The 20,421-nt window shown below is 47.7% G+C and overlaps 1 protein-coding gene across 1 annotated transcript; it reads left to right on the top strand.

Moving 5' to 3' along the window:
* The first annotated feature begins 12,321 nt into the window (after positions 1 to 12,321).
* On the top strand, positions 12,322 to 19,753 carry ATP5MF (ATP synthase membrane subunit f). The gene is made up of 4 exons (XM_046665926.1): positions 12,322 to 12,390; positions 17,379 to 17,486; positions 18,753 to 18,869; positions 19,622 to 19,753. Exons 1-4 carry the CDS (start codon positions 12,378 to 12,380, stop codon positions 19,648 to 19,650), a joined length of 267 nt encoding a protein of 88 aa, XP_046521882.1. The 5' UTR covers positions 12,322 to 12,377; the 3' UTR covers positions 19,651 to 19,753.
* Positions 19,754 to 20,421: the final 668 nt, after the last annotated feature.

The following is a 20,421-nucleotide window of genomic DNA, read 5'->3' as shown; positions in this document are numbered from 1 at the left end:
CACGGACTTCTCATCCATATGTACCTTCTCTACCCTAGGGAAAGCCAAAGAAAAAGAGAAACACCAAGCTGAACCCCACTGGGTTCGGACGGAAACACCAAAATTCCAGTGCTGGTGGAGTAGCAACGACAGGAAGTGCATCACGAGAATGAACAACATCGTGAGCTCAGTGATCCCAGTATTATGGGAAACCTCAGAAAGCTTCGGGAACTCTGGCTGACAAAGGAAATAGAAGTGAGGGCGTGAAGTGCTATCAGCATGTTTGCAGAACACCAGAGTGAAAAAGACAGCCTCAGAAGGGGCGGGTGCCAGGTGTTTCTCATAGTCGGTCTTTTACAGTTTTGAAAACGATGCAGACCTCTTCCCAAGCCGAAGGAGAATGGAGGGTCAGGTGGGCAGGGGCTGGATGAACCTTGAGGAGGCTGAATCATGATGGGTGCTCACTTCGTGTGTCACAAGCCAGAGAGGAAAATGTAGGTAGAATCCTGGACCAAAAAAATCAGAGCCCTAATGAGCACCATTGTCAGGGGTTCTGAGTCTGCAAAAGGAGGAGAAAAAGAAAGGTATGCTGCCCACTCGGCCTCACTTAGTGCATTTTCTTCATCAAACTGGATGAATGAACATGTGAGTCCACGCTACTGAATCCTTTATGGGGGAGTGGCCAGCACAAAGGTTGTCCCACCTGTGATATTAACACTTAGCCCCACCAGGCACCCTCGGGGAGCACTGCACGCTTCATGGGGACCTAGCCATGCCCCTTGCACTCCATGGCTCCCCTCTGAGCTCTGCAGGCCTCCCTGCACCTGTCCAGGAACCTGGAGGGAAGTGAACACTGAGGGAGGTTTCTGGAAGTCCCTGAAAGAATCTGGGTGATAGCTTATCTTATCGTATTCTTGCTTTGAACAGGCTTCTTCCCCCATTGTCTTGACATCCCAATAGATTAGCTACCCTAAAACTTCACATCCCTTTGAATGGGGGACCTCCACAAAATGTGAAAAGAGGAAGGGCCTCCTAAAGTTTTTTCCCAGCATTTAATTATGAAAACTTTGAAACATGATGGATGAGTGAAAGAACTTTACAGATGACACATGTATTCCTGCAGCATTAATTCCATCATTAACATTTAAATGTTCTGGCTTTATCACATATCTATCCATCCCATCCATCAACCCATCTTATTTTATCCGTTTCAAACAAAATTGCAGACATCAGTACACTTTCCTTAAATAATTCAGAAGGCATGGTAACTAGAGTTCTACATTTTGTACAGTATTCATTTTAGTTGAAATTTGCTTGCAACGAAATGCACATCTTAAGCGATGAGTTTTAACAAATGCATACACCTACGTAACACGAACCCCTGTGAGGTTATAGAACGTTAACCTCAGCCCCACAAAATTCTCTCATGCCCCTTCCCAGTCAATCCCCACCTCTATCCCCACAAAAACAACCACTGTTCTGGTTTTTTCCAATGTGGCTACATTTTGTCTTATGAATGTCATATTAATTGAGTTTAATCGCCAATGGCCAGTGATTTAATCAGTCATGCCTATGCAATGAAGCTTCCATAAAAACCCGAAAGGACAGGGTTTGGAGAGTTTCTGGGTTGGTGACCAGGTGGAGGTGCTGGGAAAGTCATGCTCAGAGAGGGTGTGGAAACTGCACACCCTTCCTCTTGCATTGCCCTATGCATCTCTTCCATCTGGCTCTTCCTAAGTTACATCCTTTTACAATAAAGCAATAATCCAGTGAGTAAAATGTTTTTCTGAGTTCGGAGCTGCGTTAGCAAATTAATCAAACTGAAGGTGGGGGTCATCAGAACCTCCTCTCTATAGCCAGTTGGTCAGAAGCCCAGGTGACAACCTGGACTTGCAATTGGTGTCTGAAGTTGGGGGAGGGCAGTCTTGCAGGACTGAGCCCTTAACCGGTGGGATCTGACGCTGTCTCCAGGTAGATAGTGTCAGAACTGAGTTGAATTGTAGGACACTCAGCTGGTGTCAGAGAATTGCTTGGTGCTGTGTGTGGGGGGATCCCCACATATTGGAACTGGTGTCAGAATTGGAATCATGTGCTGGGAAGCTAGGACCAGAGGGGGAATTTGCCCTCGGCCACACAAGTCCCAGCATATCCAGGAAAGCAGTGATTTGTGCCCCTGCTGTGTCCTACTCTTGATCACAGCTCAGAGGGAGACAGGGCTGTCGGACTTTTATTTTTTGGCAATTATAAAAGCTAATATTGTTGTAAGAAACATTTGTAATGCCACCTTTTGTTATCTACAAGATTTAAGAGACTAATACATTTTTTTTAAATTATTAGCCTAAAAGTTAGTATTATTGTGATTTTGGTGTGTGATTCTTTATTATTATTATTTTTTACTTTCTTACTCCACCTTCTCAGGTCCCCCGCTTCCATCTGACAGCACAGAGATTAGCACTCAACCTCTGAAGGGTGGGGGTGGAGAAAGGGGACTGATTTTCCTCCTTCACCCTTAGCTTGGGCTCAGGCTATGAGCAGGCCTGGGAAGGAAACCAGATGAAATCTCTAACTCCCAGGATGATCATGGTTCAGCCTTTCACCTTTCCCATGTGTAAATGAAGGATTCACTCCATTGTCCAGGACTCCTCAGTAGATCCGAGCTGGAATGGCTAAAGTGTGGATGGCGTGTCCCCTCCTCTCTCTCCATTGCCAGCGTAGATTCTTGGAGCCCCACAGTCATCCTCTGTGCATGCTCCAGACAGGATCCTGCACACTCCTTGCCCCCCCGAGTCCAGCTCCAGAGAGCCCATGATGGTCATCGAGGGCAGGCTGCCTGGGCAGGAAGGTCACTTGCATGATGGCCTCCTGGGGTTACTCCTCTGACCTCCTGCTCCATCTCACCAGCTTTTGGACAGAAATGGCTCCTGGGACATACTCAGCGCTGGATTCCTGTCCCAGGGTTATCCGTTGGGCTTCAGAGAGAAAGAAGCTTTTTGTGTGTGTCTGTTATGCATAATGACTCTGCGTGTGTATTCTCAGGCAATAGCTTTCATTTATTAAGTGCCCACAATGTTCTAGGTTTTCTGATAAGCCTCTTCATGGAGCATGACTGTCATAATGACAATGTCAGTGCGTACTTCTGCTTAGACCCAGGGGCGCCCTTTCCATCCGGCTGCCTCTGCCATGTTCCTCACCTGCGTGGAGAAGGTGAAGGAAGTTCCTACATTAGGGAGACCCAGAGCACCAACTTCAGGCAGGCCATATTGCTGGGAGACCAAGAAAAAAACTCTCTCTTGGGTTAACTGTGCCCACAGGAGCAGGAGCAGAGAGCTAAGAGGACTTCACTTCCAGTTCGGGGACAACTCAATACTTTGGAGAGAGAATCTGCAGAAACCATTTGCCACTTTCTAGAAAACAATTGAGGCTGCTTTTGGGGCTGGGTTGGAGAACGTGACAACGACACATTTCTTCTCCCCAAAGAAGCATTTCTTAGTGTCTCAATTCTTGAAAACAAAAGGCAACATCCCGGAGTGGGTCAGTCTCTGAACTGCTTCTCTAACGCTGAGGCATCCAGCTGTGAATGATGCCCTGAGCGGGAGGGACCAGTAAGGGTGGGCACCAGAATGCAAGGTAGAGCTGTTTAACCAAGGACCATGGGTGGCCTCAGGACACAGTGAACACCCTGAAGTGGTTACAGATCATGAGGCTGGCAATGCATGGAGAGAGGGCTCACTGCTTTTATCTGATTTCCCCAAATCATCAAGACTCAACGACAGAGGTTCCTTGCCCCAAGCTAAATCATGACCCCAAGGAATTCTGACCCAGATGGGACCTTGCACACTACTCATTCCAAAATTTCCATCTTACGGATGAAGAACCTGTGACCAAATGAAGAAATGGTTGTCCAAGACCACACTGCAATTAAAGATTTGGGAAGAGACACAAAAGCATTGATATAAGTTGGGTGCCTGTCACCTATTATAAATTCAGCAGCACATAATCTTTCTTATTCTTTCACAAAAAGGGGGCATGTTATTTGTTGGTTTCCTTGCTTTGCTCCCCTTAAGGGAAAGCCAGCAGCTGCAGACCCTCCTTGTTTGAGGGTCTGGCTGATGTAATCAAATTCTGTCATGGGGGGGTGGGGGAGGTGTTGGGCTGGTGGGTCAGCCAAAGGATATTTTTTCTGTGTCTATAGTGCCCCCTGGCGGCTAATTGGATAACAACCCACCTCTACTGTTTGAATATAAGATGTGATGGCATGAAGATTTAGGGTCACACAATGATCCTCATGGGGAACTTCTCCATCAGAGCATACCTGGGGAATTCTCCAAGTGCACACGTTCAGAAAACTAACACCTGTGCCAATCTTCCTCCATTTTGTATGTGGGTTGCTGCCACACCATGGCTGACAAGTGGTGTAGGTCCACGCCTGGGATCTGAAACTGTGAACCTGGGCCACCAAAGCAGAGCACGCCAAACTTAACCACTATGCCATAGGGCTGGCCCCAATACCACGTTATCTTGATTACTGTAGCTTTATAGTAAGTCTTGAAGTCAGATAGCATCAGCCCTTCAACTTTGTTCATTTCCTTCAATATTGTGTTGGCTATTCTGGATCTTTTGCCTCTCCACTTAAACTTTAGAATCAGTTTATCAACATCTATAAAATAACTTGCAGGGATCTTGATTGGGATCGCATTGAATCTATAGATCAAGTTGGGAAGAACTGACATCTTGACAATATTGAGTCTTCCTATCCAGGAACCTGAAATACCTCTCCATTTATTTAGTTCTTTGATTTTGTTCATCAGAGTGTTATAGCTTTTCCTCGTGTCCATCTTGTACATTTGCTAGATTTATACCTAGGTATTTCATATTTTTTGGTGCTAATGTAAATGGTATTTTTAATTTCAAGTTCCATTTGTTCATTCTGGGTATACAGGAAAGCAATTGACTTTCGTATATTAACCTTGTACCCTGCAACCTTGCTATAATCACCTACTAGTTCCAGGAGTTTTTTTGTCATTTCTTTCAGATTTTCTGCATAGACGATCATATCATTCATGAACAAAGACAGTTTTATATCTTCCTTCCCAGTCTGTATACCTTGCCTCATTGCATTAGCAAGGACTTCCAGTGCCATGTTGAAAAGGAGTGGTGAGAGGGGACATCCTTGCCTTGTTCCTGATCTTAGTGGGAAAGGTTCTAGTTTCTCTCCAGTAAGCGTGATGTTGGCTGTAGGTTTCTTGTAGATAGTCTTTATGAAGCTGAGAAAGTTCCACTCCATTCCTAGTTTACTGAGAGTGTTTATCATGAACGGTGTTGGATTTTGACAAATGCTTTGCAGTGCTATTTGGCGTTGTCCTGCATGTGCCCCATGCACGGGTCAGTCTGGGGCCTGGGTAGTTGTTTACCCTGTGGCTCAGTTCTCAAAACCTTTGATATGCAGTTTAGGGTCAGATCCACACATGGGCAGCTTGGTGGTGAGGCCAGGAGCTTATATATAACTATAGGGGATCCTGAAAATACAACCTTATTAAAAGAAAATTGCATTTGAACAAAACCAAAGGCCCATCATTTAACAATGATATTTTAACATTCCTCTCACATATTATCCACTTGCAAGAATTTTGTCTTAAATATTTAAAAATTATAAATACCATTTCAGAATCTATTTTACTTTAAATATTACATCTTCCATTTTGCCTAATCCTTTTAATCATAACTCTAAATGTTGCATTGCGTTCCATCAAGGCTACTATGCTAGTATCTTAATTATCGCTCAATTATTACATAATTATTGCTTCCTTAGTATACAATTAAGGTTTACAGTACCGAACCCCAACTCTAACTTACAGGTAGAGCTCTATTAACACCAAAATCATTTCTGGATATGTCCCAATAGATTTCTCAGCACTAATTCCCAGAGAAGGCACATTCTTTGCTATTTTTGTCACCTTCTTCAGAAACTCCCACCCTGGAAAGTGTCAGGACCCATGCGAGCGACATGACAACCACATCCCAGTGTGAAAGGAGATCACTTCACCAGGTTCCTGTAACTTAGATCCAGCCATCCCCCCAGACACAGCCCGTCAATTCAATACCAGCATGCTGAGGCCATGAAACCAGTTCCTGTGGGGCCCCTCTGTGTAGGTGCTGAAAGAGAGAGCCACAGGGAGGATTTTCCAGAGAATTACTACTTAATTCTCTCTATTTCCATCACTGCCTTAGATTCCTCTTATGGACTTCATGTTTGCATCTTCTGAAAATTCATATGTTGAAACCCTAAGCCCCCAGGTCATAGTGTTAGGAGGTGGGATCTTTGGGAAGTAATTAGGTCCTGAGGATGGAGCCCCCAAGGTGAGACTAGCGCCCTTGTAAGAGACTGGAGAGAGCTTGCTTCCCTCTCTGCTCTCTTCCTTGTGAGCATGCAATGGGAAGGTGGCCGTCTGCAAACCAGGAAGAGAGCCCTCCCCAAGAACTGAATCTGCAGACACACTGTTTCCGGACTTCTAGCCTCCAGAACTGTGAGCTATAAATTTTATGTTGTTTAAACCCCCTCGTCTGTGGTAATTTGTTACAGCCCCTCAAACTGATGAAGACAGTCTCTTTTGTTCATTGTTATATTTCGGTCTTTCTAAGATTGTGTATTTCTCCATTTCCACGCACATCCACACCTTCCTTCTTCACTTCCCTTTCATTGAGTCCTTCATCATTTCCTAATTTGTAATTTTTACAATTTTCTCTTGCTTTTCAGTTCTTTTTTGTGTTTCAATACCGTTCCTTGTCTACAACTCTGTCTCACATTCTCTTCATAATGTGTTTTATTTTTGTTACTCCCATTTTTAATTTTTTTCAGCCATCTTTTACAACTTCATTTAATTTTATGTCCCCTCTTCTCTCATTTGTATCTTCCTGATTTGTAGTATAAATTTCATTTCTAACCTTTCTGCCTTTTAAAATTATCTTCTCATTCATTCTGTTTCCTGCTTTCTCCTAACCTGGTCTCTCCCTTTGTTACCCTCCTTCTGTCCTATTTCCCTTTAGTTGTATATAAATCAGATCCTCTGGGATTTTTCTCTTCTCTCTCTCTCTCTTCAGCACCTCTCACCTCTCCCCTGTTATCCTCCCCCCTACAGGCTGCGTCCTCTCGTGCACCACCTCTTTAAGCTTCCTCACCATCATAATAACTCTGCTTCTCTCCCACTCTCACTGTGATTCTTTTATGCACTGTTTTGTTCATTTACCTCTATTTTTTCACACAATAACTTAACAAACATCTACTGAACATCTCTGATGAGACAACCACACTTTAAGTTCAGAAACACAGCTTTAAAAAGGAGCTCAATTTATACTGAATGAAACAGAAAAGTAAACTGACCATTTTCTTCGAGTTTGATGGATGCTACTGCAGACATAGGTCACAGCGTACTCGCCAATAAGAACAGGATCACAGGGAATATTGTTTGATGTTGTGTCTATCTGGCAAGTGAAGGTAATGACCCCTACCCTCCAGAACCTTGGAAGATGCAACAATGATCGCAAAAGCCTTTATTAACTGTAATGAGCTCCCCGATATGGGGCTGTTCTCCCGGCAGGAGGCACCCCTATTGTTTCTGAGGTGATAAGAAAGGTCGTTCAAGGTCACCAAAGCTGGAATGGCCACAGCTTTCCGTCTAACAGAGAGCTGCTGCACCCCCTCTGGAAACCAGATCCCAATATGTCACCCCCAGAAATGCAAACCCCTTAGAACAAGTCTTGATGGGTCCCATGCCTCCTGCTCCTACACCCCTGCACACTGCTGGTGACAACTTGCTGAACTTGGCAGGACCTGAGATGAATTATTCTGGCAACACAAGAAAAACTTGCCATCTGAAGTTTCCTCAGACAGCATTGGATTTTTTGTTTGTTTTTGTTTTAAGAGAAGAAAGGAAAGAAAAAGCATTCCAAAGGAGATGAATGTCAAGAAACTGGATCTCCTCCCCAGTGAAGAGTCTGTTTTCTTGATGGACCTAGGAGAGGAGTAAATTCCAGCCCTCCACCCAGGGTGTGGACCTGACGCTGAGCCTCGGGGCCAGGGGGGTTACATGGTGCTCCTGGGACAGGAGCACCTTTGGGTTCACCCCTTCCTTGTCCCTGCTTCCTTCTGAGGATGAGCAACTAGGGTTTAGAAATCATGGGTCACGGGTAAACCCAGACATGGTGACCCCAGGCTTTGTTTGGACTCGTGGTTTTTACGTAACCACAAATCCTTCTGGTTTTCACACTTAGGCTCTTCCTTGAATAGAGAAGAAAACTGTACAGTCCTCAAAGTGCCCGGAGGCGGGCAGCTCTACCCAAGCCTACCCTTGCCGCTGTCTGCTGGTGCCTGCTGGCTGGGAAGGGGCCAGCGTTTGTCCCTGCGATGAAATCCCCGAATGTGGTTCTAACAACCTGTGCAGGAGCACATCTTTCAAATGCAAATTGTTCCAGAGCCCATACTCCCAACCACCTTCTTTACCGGGCTCTTACACTCCAGGCCACCTGCCCTCATCACTCCACTGCCTACACCCTGGAGCCCCCTGAAATGATTCAAACTTGCCAATCTTAAACCTGTTTTCCCTGCCTCACCTGTTCTGTCCCATGGAAACCACAACAAAGGCTCTTGCCCACATTTTTCCTCCCTCCCTCTGCCTTCTGACCCACCTGGTGCTTCCTCTGTTCTCTGTCCCATCCCCCCCCCCCCACTCCCACACACACATCCCCTTCTCTTGGAAACTGTAAATAATGAGCTATCCTTTCACTGGCAATCATCTCCCGATCTGTTGACCTCACTATATGTGAATAATAATAAAACCTACATTTTAAAACATGATCTAGGTATTAGTCACTGGCCACATTCATCAATCAATCAATTAACTGAAATTAAGTAAATAGGACTCAAAAACCAAATGTGGTCGGTGGCTATGGAATTGGACAGCGCACAGACCATTTCCATCACCACAGACCGGTCCATGGGACAGCGCTGGTCTAATTGCTCCCATCTCAGTGGTAGTTTTCCCACCCATCCCCTCCCAGGCCAGAAAATTGAGGATGTCCTCGACCCCTTCCCACCACCCCCTGTCAAACACAGTCCACTCCCAAGCCCGGAGGATCTGCCCGCTGAATGTGTCTGTCCCTGCTCTCCATTGCTTCCCTTCTGTAAACAGGCCAACCTGCCCTCTCTGCCTGCCGCCTCTCGCGACCCCCAGACGTCCACGTGGCTCACTCCGCGCCCTCACCGGCCTTTGCCACGTGTCACCTCTGGGGCGGTCTGCTCAGTCACCCTGTTTAAAACCACTGCCTCACGTCCCCTGGCACTCGCTGACCTTCACAGCTTTCTTTTTCTCCACTCATCACCATCAAACGCAATGGCGAGATCATGGCCATTTCCCAGGTCTCTCTTACATTCCGCTCTTTGGAGCGGAAGATGGCTTTGCGCCTCCAGGTCCCTCTGGCAGATGAGGCCACGTGACCAATTTCGGCCAATGAGTGTGCGCGGCGGTAGCGGTGCATCTCCAGGCCAGGGTGTGGACCTGCAATGCGGCTCCAAACTGGTCTCTTTCCTCTGGCGTGGCAGTCAGCTGGTTGACATAGTGGCTGCTTGTTAGCCTGAATCCCTGAGTGAGTACAACGAGTGGAATCCCTTGACTATCTGTGATGGGCATAACCTTTTAAAAATAAAATCCCTGGGATTTGGAGGGGTTTTTTGTTTGTTGGTTTGGTTTTTCTTCACTGCAGCCAAACCCAGCCCATCCTGACTATAAATTCCATTTGTTTGTTTATTGTCCTCTCTCCTCTGGAACGAACACTCCACAAAAGGCAGGGATTTTTATTTGCTTTGTTTTCCCAGGATCTCCAGTGCCTGGAACAGTGCCTGGCACGGAGTAGCACTCAATACTTGTTGACATGAGCATCCTGCAGGACTATGTCCCCTGCATAGCTGGCCTGCACCAGTTTTACACCCTCACCCCCCACCCCCCTTCATCTATTATCTACCCAGCAACCTGGGTTATTGTTCTAGTATGTAGGTCTGATCATGCCACTCTCTTTCTTAAACCCTGGCTGGCTCCCCATTGCTCTCAGGATAAGCTCCACTCTTCACCTAGCATTCACAGCATTTTGTGTTCTGACCCCTGCTTGCCTCTCCAGACTCATCCATCTCCAACATTGCTGCCACCATTCTTCTTTCTTTTTATTTTTTTATTGTAAAATATACATAAAACTTACCATTTTAACTTTTTTTTTCTTGAAGAAGATTAGCCCTGAGCTAACATCTGCTGCCAGTCCTCCTCTTTTTGCTGAGGAAGACTGGCCCTGAGCTAACATCCATGCCCATCTTCCTCTATTTTATATGTGGGACGCCTACCACAGCACGGCATGCCAAGCGGTGCCATGTCTGCACCCAGGATCTGAACCACTGAACCCTGGGCTGCCAAAGTGGAATGTGCACACTTAACTGCTGCACCAGCAGGCTGGACCCTTAACTATATTTAAGTGTACAATTCAGTGGCATTAAGTACATTCACATTGTTGTGCAAACATCACCACTATCCATCTCCAGAACTTTTTCATCATCTAAACAGAAACTCTGTACCCATTAAACAATAACACCCAAGTCCCACCATTCTGACCCAAACCCACTGCATGGCTCTATCCCTTTATGCCTTTGTACATGCAGTTCCTGGTGGCTGGAGTGTCCTTTGTCAGCGTGTCTACTTGTCAACTGTGTCTTCATTTTTCATTTCTTTTTTTTTTTAGCTCTTTTTTTTCTTTTTTGGTGAGGAAGATTGGCCCTGAGCTAACCTCTGTTGCCAATCTTCCTCTTTTTTTTCCCCTCTCCAAAGCCCTAGTACATAGTTGTATATCCTAGTTGTAGGTCATTCTAGTTCTTCTATGTGAGATGTCACCAGAGCATGGCTTGATAAGTGGTGTGTAGGTCTGTGCCCAGGATCCCAACTGGCAAACCTGGGCCACTGAAGTGGAGCACACGAACCTAACCACTAGGCCATGGGGCCACCCCCTGCATCTTCATTTTTCAAAAGCCAGCTCAGATGACCATCTCTTCCCTGAAGCCCCCCTAAATCTCTCCCTCCCTAGGAGCTCATGGCTCCCTGCTGCACACCTTCACATGCATCTACGACAGTGCTCTCACCTGTCTACACATCTGCCTCCCACCCAATACCAGGGATCCTAGAGCGCAGAGACCACGTCTGATTGACTGCTATGTCCCTAGTGCCCAGTACATTGTAGTGTGGGTTTGGTGAATGAATAAACGACTGATAAAGACGAGTTTGAAAATTAACTCCCCCAAGTCACTTTTCTGATGAAGTTATCAGTTCACTGGTCCAGTTCCTAATATCCACTCAGTTCCTAATCCTTTATTTATTTATTTATTTATTTTTAAAGATTGGCGCCTGACCTAACATCTGTTGCCAATCTTTTTTTTTTTCCTTCTTCTCCCCAAAGCCCCCCAGTACATAGTTGCATATATTCTAGTTGCGAGTGCCTCTGGTTGTGGCATGTGGGACGCCGCCTCAGCATGGCCAGATGAGCAGTGCCATGTCGGTGCCCAGGTTCCAAACCAGCCAAACCCTGGGCCGTGGAAGGGGAGGGCATGAACTTAACGACTGGGTCACAGTGCCGGCCCCTTAATCCTTTATTGTGACACATTGTTTCATTTAATTCCAACAACAAGGATGCCAGGTGAGGGCTGCATCCCTATCTTAGAGAGGAGGAAGCTGAGATTCAGAGAATCCAGTGTCTTGCCCAAGTCAGAATTGCTTAACCAGGAATGGAGCCCAGTTACTCAAGTTCTTATCAACACCAGATCGTGGCCTTCGCAGAAAAATAAAGATCGTGGTGAAGCATCATTGTGCCTGGAGAAGTGGCAGAAAGAAGGGCGGGAGCTTTGTATCCCTAGGGTCTTGCTTATTTCTGTCCTCAGGTCTCAGATCAGAGCTGGGACACATATAGGTACTCTTGAATCAAACCTACGTATTTGGAGCCTACACCTGGATCAGCTTTTCCTGGCGCCTGGGAATTCCTTGAGAGTCGCAGCATATCTCAGAGGAGGAAAGGCGACAGAGTAGGAAAGCCAGGATGCTCTGTTCTCCTCACTTCCTATTTTCGGTCCCTTCCAGCCTCCCCGTCTTCCTCCCTCCTAGGATTAGGAGCCCAAGCTGAGCCCCGCTTCTCCTCGCCCCCAACTGCTTTGCCCTCCACGGACTTCGCCCTTCACTCCATGGCGCACTTGCAGCCCCAGCCTCGTAGCGGTCGCGACCTGCTTCCCGTGAGCCTCTGCTCCCCGCGGCCGCGGGGCGCGTGCTCCTTTCCCAGCAGGCCTCGCGCGGCCCGGCACAGCGGACACCCAGGACTCCAAGATGGCGTCAGTCGGTGAGTGTCTGCACCCCGCTGGGGCCTCCAGCTTGGCGGCGGGAACCGGGGTCTGGGGTCCGGAACCTTCCTGGGAGGGGAGGGAGCTGCGGAGCCGCCTGCCCGTCGCTCAGGACCTTCACCGCGCCCTCACTTGAGACGCCCCGGGTCCCACGCATCCGACCCCTGTCCGCTCGCCCCGCCGCTCCACCAGCCCGTGCAGGGCCCGCGCCCCCTGCCGCAGCGGGGACGGGGAGGGCAGCCGAGCGCCGCGCCCCCGGGCCTGGGACCGCGCCCCTCGGCCACCCTGCCTCTCCCCGCTGAGGAGTAGGTGCTCTCGTCCCTTCCGCCACCCGGGCGCTTTGCACTTGAACCCTGCGCGCAGCTTCTGTCCCTTTTCCCGAAGCTGAAGCTCAAGTTAAGCCCAAGACGGTGCCTGACACCGCTTAAGATTCGAGGCGTTTCTGTTAAATATGCGCCGAAGAGGCTCAGAGAGGTGGAGTGACCCGTTCAAGGTCACTACTAGTGAGAGGGCTGAGCTGCCATTCAAAACTAGAAGTCGGGGGGGCTTGTCTCCTGGTAAACTGAGCTTTATTCCCAAAGATGACCTTATGCGCAGGAGCTTTTCGGTGACACATAAATCTCTACACTCATCGGACTGTGCACACTGATTTTTTCCCTTTAATACGAAAACCATGTTTTAGCCCTTGATCTTCACAGTTGCCTTGTCAGGAAGTCAGTGCCAGGAACATTGATCCCATTTTAAAGATGAGGCAAATAACGGACAGGGATGTGGGGTGGCCTGCCTGAGGTCACACTGCGTCATAGTGGCAGAGTTTTGATTAACCGGTGTGTGTCTTACCCCAATTTCTATATTCTTAGTCCCAGCCTGGTGAAGTGAAGAGGGGGTCAGAAAAGATGAGAGTGATGCTGTTTTTCCCATCTGTGAAAACAGGCGTGAGAATACTTACCCACGGTGGCTGTGAGCTGTTTAAACAAGGCAACGTGTAAAAGGGAATCATTGGGACTTGGCGTCTTATTTAAGCAGAGGGTTGTTGTGAAGAGCACTGTGGTCTGAGGATTAAACAATTTTGTACCCGTGAGGTACGTGGAACACTGCCTGGCCCACAGTCGAGTGCTGGTCATGCCAGCTTTCACTCTGTGACCCTTGGGCAAGGTCATAGTGGCCCATTCAGCATCACCCCAGGTGGAGGAATTGGGAGTCCAGGTCTCTTCAGTGTTGATGCTCTTTTAGAGGGTGTCTGCTGCCAGAGCGTGCGCCACTAGTTCACTAGCAAGTAAAGTGATGGAACTGTGAATTAACAGCAATAGATGAGATCAGGGGTCGGCAAACTGTGGCCAATGGGCTGGATTTCCCGGGGCCTGTTTTTGTATGTCCCGTGAGCTGAGAATGGTTTTTATGATTTTTAAAAATTTGTTTAAAAAAAAAAAAAAGACTACGCTCCAGAGAGCTTGGGTGGCCTGCAGAGCCTAAACTCTTTACTCTCTGGTCAATCCCTAGGTTGGATTTAGCACCCAGGAAACACTTGGCATTTTCATGCCTCCCCACATAGGTAGGCAGTGTGCTTCTTGAAGTAAAATCAGGCCAGGTAGCCCTGTCCCCAGCCAAGAACCTGTGGGCCTTCCACACCCTTCACTGAAAGTCTGTCATGACCGGGAACTGTGTGTGGGGATGCTCCCGCCTTCAGATAGCTCATAGGCAGAAAGACAGATCATAATAATACCCATTTATGTAGTACCTCGAGCCAAGTACTAAGGTGGGTACTGTTTTTACCCTTATTTTACAAAGGAGGAAACTGAGGCAGAGAGGGCAGTAACTTGCCCAGATGCTCAAGCAGTTAGGAAGTGGCACTCAACCCGGAATACTTGACCCCAGAGTCGGCTCTGTTCACGACTGCCCTCTACTGGTGTGAGTCAGCGACTGCAGAGGAGTGAGTGTCGGGGGAGGGTTCCAGTGAGGCTGCCAAGGACTGAGGCCTTTGTCTTCCACTAAAGGAGAAATCCTTGGAATAAGTGTGGGTGCATCTCTGATCAATGTGATGGTCCCTTGGAGTTTTGTGGGGGTGCTATATTTGGCTCTCCTTAAGGCTAATGTGATTTTTTTTTCTATGTTTAAAAATTTCCTAGTTTGGATTAAGGAAACACTCTTATCTTCATAGTACAGACACACAAATATGTAGAAAAATAAATTTTAAATTGTTGGCTTTTTTCTCCTGTGATGTGCCAGGGCACCATGCCAGCCCCTGAATGTGGTCATGAGAATGCAGAATATATTTTCATAGTTTGTGTGAATGTGAAAAAATAGCTTCACACTGGACCCAGAAGTGACTTTTTTTTTTTTTTTGAGTCACCAGCCTTACACCAATCAAAAATACTTTGATTCAAAATACTGTTTTTCTTTGGCACATCTCCCCCAACATAGTTCTATTTTTTAAAAGCATCTTTAAACTTTTTATTATGGAAGATTTCTGATACAAAGGCAATAGAATAATGTAATGAACGCTTCATACTCATTACCCAGTGTCAACAGTTAGTGACATCCTGCTAGTTGGTTTTAGAGTGACCTTTGCACTCCTCAGCGCATGCGCGAAGGCTTTGAGAGTGTCACAGAGGTACTGACTCTGTTCTTATTCAGGAAGAAATGTGGTACAGCAGTCCTTGGACTAAAAGCCTACCGATGCAAGTGAAGACAAAACTGGGATGTCAGATGTGTGCTTCTTCAGCTTTTCTAGAAATAGCACAGGGAAGGTGACAGAGAAAGGTATAGGTCATTCTCAGATGACATTATTGTTTGGTGTTGAACTTAATATCATTGACACTAATCTTTGCAACAGAGATTTGGAACATATCCTGAAATTCATTTGAGAGTTTCACACATTTCAAAAATATTACCAAACTAATTACCATTTTCTGTTTATAGAAGAACTAAAGGGTGTGATTATCCCCGTGTGGTTATCTACATGCTTAAAATGTCCGAAAGTTGGTTTATATGCCATTTCTTTCTCTACTCTTCTCCTTTTTTTCTTTGTTGGCGTTTCACGTAAACCTTAATGATATTTCAACAGTAATCATAACAGTTTACAGTTCTGAGCACTGTTCCATATGCTTTTACATAGATTCTCATTCAGTCCGTGGAATAAACCATTTTACAGATGAGGAAACTGGAGCTCAAAGGTTATATAGGAAGGAGGCGCTGGCGCTTGAGATAACGTGGGCATGGAAGGAGGCCTTTTAGGAGATGACACTTACCTTGAGAACACCCTGTGGCGATCCAGGGATACTGCAAAGCAAAGGCCTTTGGGTGAAAACAATCCTGTCCGTTAGCAGAAACGGAAGGGGGTTGGCTGAAGTGTGGAGAGCAGAGAGGATGAGTGGATATGAGACGATTGTCTTCCCCATAGAACATTGGCTCCTGAGAGGAAGGCTCTTGTCTGTGGTCAGTGCTGTATCCACAGTGCTTAGCGTGCAGCCTGGCATATGGTGGCTGCCCCACATTTGCTGGATGAGACTAGTTGGAAGGTTGGGGCCAGTTTGTTTGGAACAGGCAGCCTAAACTGTGACCCTAAAGCCATGTATGCAAGTCTCTTGACAAGCTGTCAGTCTGGCCCATCAAGGCCAAGTGTCTGGTTCACCAGATGACTGTGGTAGATTAGAAGCTGCTGTTAAGCTTTGCATTTCTGTTTATGGCCTGACAGCCTTTGCCCTTGTTAAGGGTTGGGAGATGTCGGGAGGCCTGTGGGATTCCCCAGCTGGACTCTTGAGGCTGGTCCTTAAGGAGCCTTAGTCTTTCCTTGGATCCCCAAAATGGAGAGGAAATCTTGGAGTGATCAGTCTGGCTCCTCCTGTGGTTGGTCATTTTTAGGGAGGGACAGTAGTCCTGGACTCCTTGCCCTGAAGAAGACACCTGCTAGGTAGCTTTTTAAAGTTGATCTCTGCAGGGGGAGAGGGGAAGGGAGACCATTTCCTCCTTAGGGGCATCTGGCCATTTACGGGTCCACCCCCTCCCCGACCCCCCCCCCCCACCCCCGCCCCGTTCTCTTCCTCAGCTGAGAGACGAGTACAGTATGGCCTCAACCAGGAGCCCTACTTGTCCTCAGTCCCCAGACTCTCATTGGAATACGGGGCCTGTTGGATCATTTGGAGTGGGTTTTACTAAGTTGACATCTGTGGTCCCAAGTAGGATGCCTGAGGTGGAAATCAGATTGGCTGCAGGAGTGCGGGGGCCAGACCTGAGGTTGTGTCCAGCCTCCACTGCCTGCACGCTGTGTGACCTTGGCCAAGTTGCCCAACTTTTCTAAGTCACTCCTGCCACCCTCTTTAAAATAAAGGCATCAACAACTGTCTGAAGATTAAATGAGCTAATATATGTAAAGTAAATACTAGTTTTGCAGTAACCTTTCTATTCTCTCCTCCACTTGATTACTTTCTTCCTCGTGGCCCTTGGTTCTCTTGTTACACAGTCATTCCCAGCAAGCTGTCATTCAAAATCCTCTTCATTAATAAAGCTGTCGCTGCAGCAGTTCTGCCATTGTATAGACTCCAGCTTAAAATAATGCACTTGGTATGACATACTTATTCATAACATCACTTACGTGCAGCCTCTGTGTAGTGATGTTATTGAATGCACCTTTAGTTTTTTTAAAGATTGGCACCTGAGCTAACATCTGTTGTCAGTCTTTATTTTTTCTTCTTCTTTCTCCCCAGAGCCCCCCAGTATATAGTTATGTCTTCTAGTTGTAGGTCCTCTTGGCTCTGCTATGTGGGACGCCGCCTCAGCATGGCTTGAGAGCGGCACTAGGTCCGCACCCAGGATCCGAACCCGTGAAACCCTGGGCTGCCGAAGCAGAGTGTGCGAACTTAACCACTCGGCCACGGGGCTGGCCCCCAGAACGCACCTTTACTGAATGGGTGAAATAAGTGACATAAAAGGATGTTTTGTGTTTTGGGGAGATTTTTCAGTGTGTGTGTTTTCTGCTCTTCCTTTTCAGTACCATTGAAGGAGAAGAAACTCATGGAAGTCAAACTAGGGGAGCTGCCAAGCTGGATATTGATGCGGGATTTCACCCCTAAGGGCATTGCTGGAGCGTTTCAAAGAGGTCAGAGCCAGCCTTACGGACATGTGTAGACAAAAGCAAATCTTTGAGTCTTCAGTTCTCGTTTGCCCTGAATTGATGTGGGCAGTAAAGGCCTTGCCTCAGACCAGTAAGTTATGGAGAGAAGGACAGGGAGCGACTGTTCATCCTGGAATTGCCGTGTTTGATTGGGCCTACCCAAGGCTGGCTCTGAGATATTTCGGCCAAAATGTTTTCCGTTGCTTTGAATTGGTACCACTGCCAACATCTTAAAGAAATGTCCATGAGCATTTTTACATCAGAAGATTTATTTGAGAGGAAAATGAGTTTGTAGCATAGCGGATATCAGTCCATAATATAATGCTTATCTCCCTGCCAGGCAAAACTTCCAAGATGAATATTTGAAATGGTCTGTCCTTCAGGTCTGTGCATTTTCAAGTGCTCGACTAGTCAGATCAGTCCCGTGGAGCCCGTGGCATCCTTCCAGGAATAAAGACCACATCATCCCACAGGGACCTGCCTGGTGTGCGGCCGCCTCAGGGCCCCTCCTTCTGTGTTTTTCCTTAGATTCTGGCTGCCCTGTGGCTGTCTTGTGCCACGTTTCCTCTTGCCTGAGGCCTTTCCTCAGCCTTGCTCTCAGATTAGAATGCTCTGCCTCGTTCGCACCCTTAGTTACAACAGTGCCTGACTCCTCAGTGGAGATGAGTGTGGCCTGTTCGTGCGCACAGCTCCCTGCCCTGCTCCTTCCTGGCATCCCTCACTGTTGTACACTGGGGCCTGTGATCATTTCATCCTTTTTTATTGACTAGGCCCTGAGCCCCTCCCAAGGGCAGAGACTATGTCTTTCCTCACTGGTGGGGGCATCCAGTAAAGAGATGAATGCACGAAGCCTTCCTCCTCCCCGAGGGCAGGCTGACGCAGCTGGCCACAGCCAAGTGGCCCTTACTGGGGGTTGGGTTCTCGGTCAGAATTAGGGTAAGGGGGTCCGCAGGGCTGGAGGTGAGGGTGAGGTAGGATCAAAGGCCGAGAGGCTGAGCCAGCTCTACGGCAAGGTCCAGACCAAAGAGAAGGGGCAGGGTCAAGGTGGGCCTAGCTGGAGCTTGTCCTGGGCTCTCGGGAACCCAAGACCCTATGGGGCATTTGTGCTTTTCCCTGATCAACCGGTGCATGTAGGGCGAGCGGCTTAGAGCCAGAGCAGGACTGGGTCCCTGAATTTAAGCCAGACTCAACTTTGCACTGCGTGAAGCGTTCACAGCAAAGCAGGATGGTGACCTCCTCTCCTGTTTGCAGGTTACTACAGGTATTACAATAAGTATATCAATGTGAAGAAAGGGAGTGTCGCTGGGATTTCTATGGTGCTGGCAGCTTACGTGCTTTTCAACTACTGCCGTTCTTACAAGGAGCTCAGTGAGTGTCTCTTGGATTGCCTTGTCTGGAGTGGGGCTTCCCATGAGAGGGTGGTATTGGTTCACAGTCAGATTCAGAAGTCCACCATTCTACTGATAGCTGAAGAATTGGAGGGACTTATCAGAATATAGTATATAGGATATTATTTTAAGTGAGAAAATTGTGGCAAAGAGAAAATAAAGACAGGAAAAATAAGATGAAACTGGGGTAAAGGTAATACTTAGGAAGCGTCCTATAAGATACTGCAGGCTGTGCGAAAGGTTGGTGGAAAGTTTGGCTTCATCTTGCTAGCAGCCAACACAATCAGGGAAATGAATTGAGTGGTATGATCAAGTGTCTGTGCAGTGTTCTAGAAAAGTGTAGCTGTTCCTGCTTCTGAGACCTAAGAGGAGCTTGTCTGGTGGGAGACGCTGACTGGGTTTCAGGGGCTGTTTCTGACAGCGTCCAGCCCCCAGCCAGTCTGTGGCATCCGAGGGGATGCTGGCTCTGAAGGATGGGTTCTTAGGGGCTGTCTGTCAGAGTGGGTGTTCCTTCTGGGAAGGAAGAGGCTGGCCAGGTGGCAGATAGCTCGAGGTGCCTCCCTGCCCCCAGATCTGCCAGTTCCACTGAGACACTGGCAGCAGGTTCTGGGTTGTCTCCTGAAAGGAGTTCTCTGGATGGTTCTCCACGACTTTGGCCTCCTGCCCTTGCAATCATCTTGTGCTTTCTTTATACCTTTTAAGAAACTTACTGTTTTGCCTTTCTAACTTCAGAACACGAGCGGCGGCGCAAGTACCACTGAAGAGGGCCCAGTGTGGAGGCGCACTCTGCATTCCTGACCGTGACCTTTGCCCGGCACCCCGAGCCCTTTCATATCCTGAGAACCCAATAAAAGATGACTGGTACACGGACTGCTTCACTGGTGGAGCCACTTCAGGGCTCTAGGAGCGCCTGCTGCCCATGGTGGCATGAGTACAGTTCCCAAAGGGGGGCTGTCCAGACAGCCCAGGGCTGTGAACTCCGATGCCTTGGTGGGCTCCCCACACCACCCTTTTGGGATCTTGTCCCAGCTCAGTAGGGGGGTGGGTATCATCTAGAGCTCCCTGTCAGCAATGTCCAGAGATGTTCCCCTGCACTTTGCCTTGGGCGTCATAAGCACTCTCGGCCTTCTGTCAGCTGCGGCTTTCACACTATAAAGCAGAAGCCCTGTGTTGCCCATCTTCCTGCCTTACCAGTGTATCAGGGACTCAAATGGGAGGCTGTGGTGACATGGGCCCTCCAGGTAAGGAAGGCTCACCTGCAGGAGGCTCAGTGGATGACCCAGAGGGTGAGGGAAAGGACAGCCCTATGGGAACTTGCAGCTGCCCCCGTATCCAGCACCCTCCTTACACCCTCGGAGGTCCTCAGTAAAGTGAGTGACATGAAGGCCACAACCAGTTGCTTGTTGAGGGGTGTGTGGTGAGCTTATGTACTGCGTGGAGTATAAAGGGGTGGGATGCTGTGGCTAACTATCTTCTAGAGGATGCGAATTTGAGTAAACACATATCCAACATCTGAGAGGAAGATCAAGAGA

The sequence above is a fragment of the Equus quagga genome, chromosome 7 (genome assembly GCF_021613505.1).
Source record: "Equus quagga isolate Etosha38 chromosome 7, UCLA_HA_Equagga_1.0, whole genome shotgun sequence".
Classification (NCBI taxonomy): Eukaryota; Metazoa; Chordata; class Mammalia; order Perissodactyla; family Equidae; genus Equus; species Equus quagga.
This window is presented reverse-complemented; position numbering and strand designations above follow the sequence as displayed.

Excerpts from the sequence above, each read along its gene's own strand:
- ATP5MF (XM_046665926.1), top strand. Across the intron at positions 17,487-18,752 it reads TGCTGGAGCGTTTCAAAGAG|GTTACTACAGGTATTACAAT; the intron begins GTCAGAGCCAGC and ends TCCTGTTTGCAG. Across the intron at positions 18,870-19,621 it reads CCGTTCTTACAAGGAGCTCA|AACACGAGCGGCGGCGCAAG; the intron begins GTGAGTGTCTCT and ends TTCTAACTTCAG.